Source organism: Cyphomyrmex costatus, unplaced genomic scaffold, assembly GCF_001594065.2.
Source record: "Cyphomyrmex costatus isolate MS0001 unplaced genomic scaffold, Ccosl1.0 scaffold18, whole genome shotgun sequence".
Classification (NCBI taxonomy): Eukaryota; Metazoa; Arthropoda; class Insecta; order Hymenoptera; family Formicidae; genus Cyphomyrmex; species Cyphomyrmex costatus.
This window is the reverse complement of record NW_017275824.1, coordinates 2,183,835-2,190,387: the sequence shown is the minus strand read 5'-3', so window position 1 is coordinate 2,190,387 and position 6,553 is coordinate 2,183,835. Positions and strand designations below refer to the sequence as shown.

General features: G+C 36.9%; 1 protein-coding gene across 1 annotated transcript in view; it reads right to left on the bottom strand.

The window, feature by feature from the left end:
• Positions 1–2,701: 2,701 nt before the first annotated feature.
• Positions 2,702–6,553, bottom strand: part of nvy (CBFA2/RUNX1 partner transcriptional co-repressor nervy) — a 30,903-nt gene continuing 27,051 nt past the window's right edge. Inside the window, exons 5-7 of the mRNA XM_018537589.1 lie at positions 4,406–5,052; positions 3,491–3,789; positions 2,702–2,956 (exon numbers count right to left, since the gene is read on the bottom strand). Of these exons, the coding sequence (XP_018393091.1) occupies positions 2,702–2,956; positions 3,491–3,789; positions 4,406–5,052 (1,201 nt within the window). The remainder of the gene's footprint in view (positions 2,957–3,490; positions 3,790–4,405; positions 5,053–6,553) is intronic.

The following is a 6,553-nucleotide window of genomic DNA, read 5'->3' as shown; positions in this document are numbered from 1 at the left end:
AATATAATAAACTCATATCGTAATATATCATTTCAAGAGAATCCTCTCATTATAATTGTAGGGTATAATAAAAAAATCTACTAGTATTGTTTCTTATATTCTGACATAGAATAATCGTATATTTCGTTAGTTTATAAATACACTTTATAGGATCCATCATACATCCCCGCAACGTAATGTGCCTAGGAAAAATTACAATAATTCGTAGTCTAGATTTGAGCAAAGTTCCCTAACGCGTATGACCGATAAATCCACTTCATCTTCCCGTGTTGACTAGACTTAAATATACGTGATAATCATATCCTGAGATGCGTGCGCGCAAAGTAAAGGATTCGAGACTTCTCAAGTTACATTACAATCGTTACAATCGTTAAACCTATCAATTGACTAGGATAAAATCGATGTGATTCGTTCTTCATGTACGAAACATCGAGATGAGCGTAGACACAATAAAATCAAATCACTTTATGTATATTGTAACTATGTTTGTTGTGTGCATGTATATATCAACTTCATCTTGCAATACATATTATTTTCATAATAATATTCTGCGGTGTAATATTGAGATATAGTGAAAAGTTACATCAATGTGAGAGAACACATATTACTCGATCATTTGAAGAAGAGAAGAAAAACTAAATAACTCGTGCAACATTATAATTTTTTGCATCGAGATCAACTGATATCAAGAATAGTAAAAGTTTTACGTTCCATTAAAGAGCTTCGAATGAGCAGTGCAAATGCATTTTTCTAAATCGCGTCCAAATAAGTAATTCTTAATTGGACGAGCGTGTTTTTCAACTCCGCTTTGTATATATTGAGGAATTTAACTGGTTAACAGCGAAATGAAGAAACGTCTACGCTAATGGGAGATATTTTCGTAATGCTACATTTACCGCTATAATATCGATTCAGAACAATACGAAACGCACATCTGCGATTCATTGATCGGATTCACGGTTATCTATTACTCTTTCAGTTGCAGAGATTGTTTAAGACACGCATTATTTCTATTTTGTTTGGTTTAACCCTAGATAATAAATGGATTGGAAATCTGCGATTCTTGGTGGAGGAGAAAAAGGAGAACGGTTCTGGCATGATTCTGAACGTGTACATTTACGACAATACTATGCATACTTCACCGGCGTTATTTGTTATTCGGAAAAACGCTGTGATCGATTACACTACTTGTAAAATCAGGTGTTCGTTTTGTATCATTAATTGATAAAATCTTAAAACGGATTTGTCACATATATCCGACGTTTCATTCAAATAATCTAGTTATCTATAGAGAAATAATTATCTTATCTTAAGAAGTTTATTTGCTTTTCTGTGCATTTGTAACATTGACTATTTTAACATTGATTGGTCATTAACTGACCAAAATAAACTGTTAAATTGTTCAAGCTGTTAAAGTGTTAAAACTACAAATGTATTTAACGTGCTCGAGCAACACAAATTTTGTTAAGATACTCCAATCCTTTATTCGTCTTTTGAACATTCGTATACGTACTATTTAAATAACATTATTTTAACTTTTAACCCTCCGCAATGTGAAAAGTTTTCCGTCAACGGTAAAAGTCTTCGAGAAGTGAAGCAAATTTTTTTATTCCGGATGTATAAAACATCTGAAAAAGTTCTGATATACGTGTTTGTTAAAGCTTTAACACTGAATTTTTTGTTTACCATCATAGAAGTCAGATTGTATTTTACTAATTTATGCAGATTTCAATTATCTATCAGAATCTCTCTCTCTCTCTCCCTCCCCCCACAACAAAAATATCGATGATGCATTTAAAGAGGCAATCACGTTGCTGAAGGGTTAATATATTCTCCAAAGATGAATAACATCACAAATTCGTTGATCATGGCTGGTATTCATAGTCCGCTCTCATTTTAAAATCACTTTAAATAATATTTTAAGAGGCTAATAATGGTGACAACTCTGTGATTAGCTTACAACATTTTAAGATTGTACTTTAGATAGTCTTAAATATATACTAGAACCGTCTATAAATATCAGCCTATTTAAATATTCGCGATTTTTTAACTGGTTAAATAATTCATGTGTTATATATCGCATATTTTGAATTGACTGAAACGCCGAAATTAGAGATCTATCCAGCGAGTAAACTGATCATCGAACTAGTATTTTCCAATGCTAGTTCAGTTTTCAGGTATTCTTGACAAGCTTATAGTCACCTTTTTCTTAAGTACGTGGATTTTGGATCAGAGTAATTCTAGTTTATACTTGCCCACGTATCCAGATGTAGTACAAAAGAAATCTCCGGTCAATTTCACGGAAAGGAAAGGATAAGTGTACGCAGAAGATGTATGATCGGTGAAAACACTGTAGAAGATGAATGAGTTAAAAAAAAATGGGCACAGGAATTTATCTTGTGAATGTGTGAACACCTAATTATCAAAATTCAGAATTGACTCTTTCTTCTTCCAATCCTTCTTTTTGTCTTAATTCTCGCAGAGGTACAATCGAAAAGCAAAGAGGACAAACGAATATCCCAGTTTCAAGCCAATCTCCAATTTCGAGGATCAGGCATTCGATTTCACAGTGAGTTCCTTTCGGTTCATTTCAATTCACACATTCTTTACAGAGGAGAGTTTTTATTTGTAGGAAACGCGATCAGCGCGACTCGTAATCGATTGCTCTGACCAATCGTTGATTGCTCCTAGCACCACGACGTCACTTTCCCTTCGAGACCCCAGCAGACGGCACCGGCGTGGCGTCGACTTCGTTGATATTGGTAGAGAGATTCGTGGCGGCGATTCTTGGTGGACTGCGCGAGGTTGATCTTCGCGATTCGCGCGGCGGCAAGTTGTTGCAAGTCGTATGGTGGCCAGCTTCCCAGTCGCGATGCTGGCAGAAGGAGCCGCAATATCTGGCAATCCCGCATCCACCGCAGGTCTCCAGGGCGGGCCTGCCGCAATTCCAACAGCTCTAAAAAAGAGATGAGGATTCGTATGTTCTTATAGCTCGGCTAGTTTCTAGTTCTAAGTAACAACGGAATAAAAAAAAAACCGTATACAATATTAAGTGATACGAATTGCATATCGGTACTGTATTCTATCGCGAGAGATGAGATTGATAGCCAAAAAATGGAAAAACTGATTATGCAATATATTTTACGTAGTAAAATGAAGATAACTGCCCAAATTTTAAAAACTGCTTATTGTTAGCTGCATGTCCAAAATTATTTTTTTTATTATGAATATTGTACGTATTTTTAGATCGTCTCGATCTTGGCATGCGTGGTGTCTAGAAATTATCAAAATTTAAGCTAAAGTTACTCCATTTTACAAAACATTACTATAATAACGTCAATTACACAATCATATCAATGTATTTTATTAATATTTAATATTAACACAAAAATGGATTTTGTTACTTGAAGGAGAAAATTATATTTAAATACAATCAGCATTTTAGAATTCTTGTAAAAGTATCAATTAATCGCACGGCTACTGCACTTACGGATCCCATCATGCTAGTGAGGTGAATATCTTTTTCGTCCTCAGTGGTCGATGGCGCCGAATTCGGTGTCGTCGTCGGCGTCGTAACATTCCTGGTGCTGGCCTCAACCGCGGTTGAGTTACCGTGAATTCTCAGGAAAGGGCCCTGACGGAGACTGCCTGGATTTCTTTGGGACAGAGGAATATCCAGTAATCGATGTACCCTCAAACGTTCGTTCGCTCTCGACTCTGCAACCGCAACCGCTACGGCACGTTGCACCTCCGCCACTGCAGCCCTTTTCACTTCTAACACAGCTTCCTCTAGAGATCCCAGTGAAACGATTTTCAATTAGCATTCTTATTTAATACCGCCTTATTTAATTATTAAATTTCGATTATTTCAAATTAATCTGTTTAATATATCGTCTATAATATTAAATTATCTATTAAATTAGGAAATTATAGCTATCTGTTAATAATCCAACGAAACTCTGAATCTGTTCAATTATTTATCTAAAATAATTAATTCGAGCAGTCACAATGAATTATTAGATAGCAATCTATCTAATAATTTATTAAAAATTTAAGCGATTCATTGATACAACTTTCTGATATAATTAATCCTCTCTCCGACGTTAAGGTTAAACTCTGTAACATAGTTACTAATGCTGGATACATAAAATCCCCCATTTAATTTATGTTATAATAATCAAAGCACTAATTACATTTAAGAAATCAAAATGACATAACTCATTAAAAAATTAATACTGAGTATATTTTAATAAAAGTAATTCAAATTTGCAGATATAACATAAAAAAAATTAACATTTTTTGCAAAGAAATTTCTAATTGAGTGTGAGTCCATTAAACTCATCGTTATGTTCCGGAAAGTGAAAAAATTTCAGGACATACTACCGTACTTCATCGGAACACCTACCAGCTCTTCGTTTGACCTCGGCCACCCTGTCTTCAGTCGCCCTGATCGTTTGCGCGACGATCTCACCGGATAATCGCTTCAGACCACCATCCCGATCACCAGTGGACGACTCTACTTGGACACCGTTAGTCGAAGACGGATTATTGCCGTTATTATTGCCATTATTGCTGGTACCGTTCTGCGCCGCGACCACACCTGGTGGTGGCGCCGCGGCTGCCGGGCTGGAGCATCCTCGTCGCTGAAGGATCGCCAATGCTCTCTTCGTCTTCTCGACCATGCCGAGGATGCAGTTGAGCATCACATGAATATTTTTCCATTCGTCATCGAGACTGCCACCGTTTTGCGTTTGTAAACCGTGACCCAATGATTGTTGTGGCTGCTGAGTCAAATGATGCGGCGTGGAGAACGCGTTTATCTGATTAATCTGCACGAGACTAGGCGGCACCGGGCTCGGCCCGTGACCATGGCCGTGCGCGTGACCTTGAATCGATCCGCCCGAGGAGTGCAACGGATGGTACCAGCAATAGGACGGGTCCGTCGCCTGCTGCTGTTGCTGCTGCTGCTGCTGTTGATGATGACTCCAAGGATTGACAGACCTCTTGCCATATACCGGCGTATCATCCATAAGAACACCATTCTCGTAGTATCTAGAAACGCAGAAGATCCATCAGCGAAAGAAAAAGTGGAAAGTAATATCATTATGCAAGTATATTATATAAGAACGCTACGTGTTGATCTTGATGATATTAATCTTTATGTGTTTTTAAAATCTTACAGCTTTTTCTTGAGTAAAATTTGTTATTAATTCATTATTTCATTGTACTTTTCGCCTTAAGATATGAGACACTAATCGATAATATTAGAAAGATTAAAGGACGATGTGATTTATGATGCCTTTTATGCATCCACAAAAGCGAACTTTCTTCAACTTGCTCGGTCCTAATATCGTCGGTTATACGTAGAACGCTTTTACTTTTACACGGCAAATTGTTCGGGCATTCAGTAGTTTGTGCGAGGGTTGCCTGCGAATCAAAGACGACTGTCTACGTGTACACCTCTACGCTCGCCGACACGTGTGCGCTCTATACGGTGTGTATTAGCAGGATGCCAATAGGCACTCGAGGCAAGTTCGTCGACACTCGTAGGCGAAGGGGTAGCAGGCTGCGCGGGGGGGGCACGGTGGGGTGTTTGGGAAAGGTGGTACCCTGATGATATATGGAAACGTCAACGACAGACATATCGAGAGGAGGCCAGGATGGCATTGCTAGGGCGCGCACCGCGTTTTGTCGCCTTCGTATTCGCTTCGTGTGGCGCCCCATTCCCTCTTCTACTCCGTCTACGTGCATATCATCCTGACCGGAAATCCCGACCGTCCGGCGTTGATTTCATCAACACCTCGGTTGGATGGTAAGTGGGATAAGTGCGCATTAAGAAATTTCGACCGAAATTACTCTTCTATCTATTCGTAAGCTTATAATTCGAGAACTATTCACTCTTCGTTTATAATTTGGATTTTTGAATCCTTTTTGGCATAAGCAAAATTTGATTCTCAAATTTCTTCATCCTTGCTCAAATACTAATTTATATTAAATGAGGGTTTTAATATTTGAGTTAAAAGACTATTCAGTAATATGTAATATAAATGTAAGAAGAAGAATAAAATTTTTTTTAAACCTAGAACAGTAGAATGACTTGGCTAGATGAAAAAACTCAAGTTACAGAGACGAAAGAAATAAAAATATAATTGCAGACAAAGTTAATAGTTTGACATACTAAAAAAATACGATCTGAATATTTATCAAAGTTATTTATCAAAAACTATAGTTTTTAAAACAAGTTTGGAAACTTAGACCTTTTTATAGTCCGTACTCACTTCATTTTTATCAATAAATAAATTTTATTTTCAAAATTTTGTAGTATATGTAAATTATATGATAAATGGATGCATTATCGATAAAAGTAAGATGTGAATGCAAATCTGTATATAAATCATTTTTATTTGGATTTGCTGAGATCACTTTTTGAAACTTTTTTAAGACTTACTTTCACGTGCACTATCAATATTAACGAAATGTTGAACATGCAGAATCAGGTTCGCATTAATAGGTATTCGATTGCAATAAATATCGGCGAGATATTCAGGCCGGC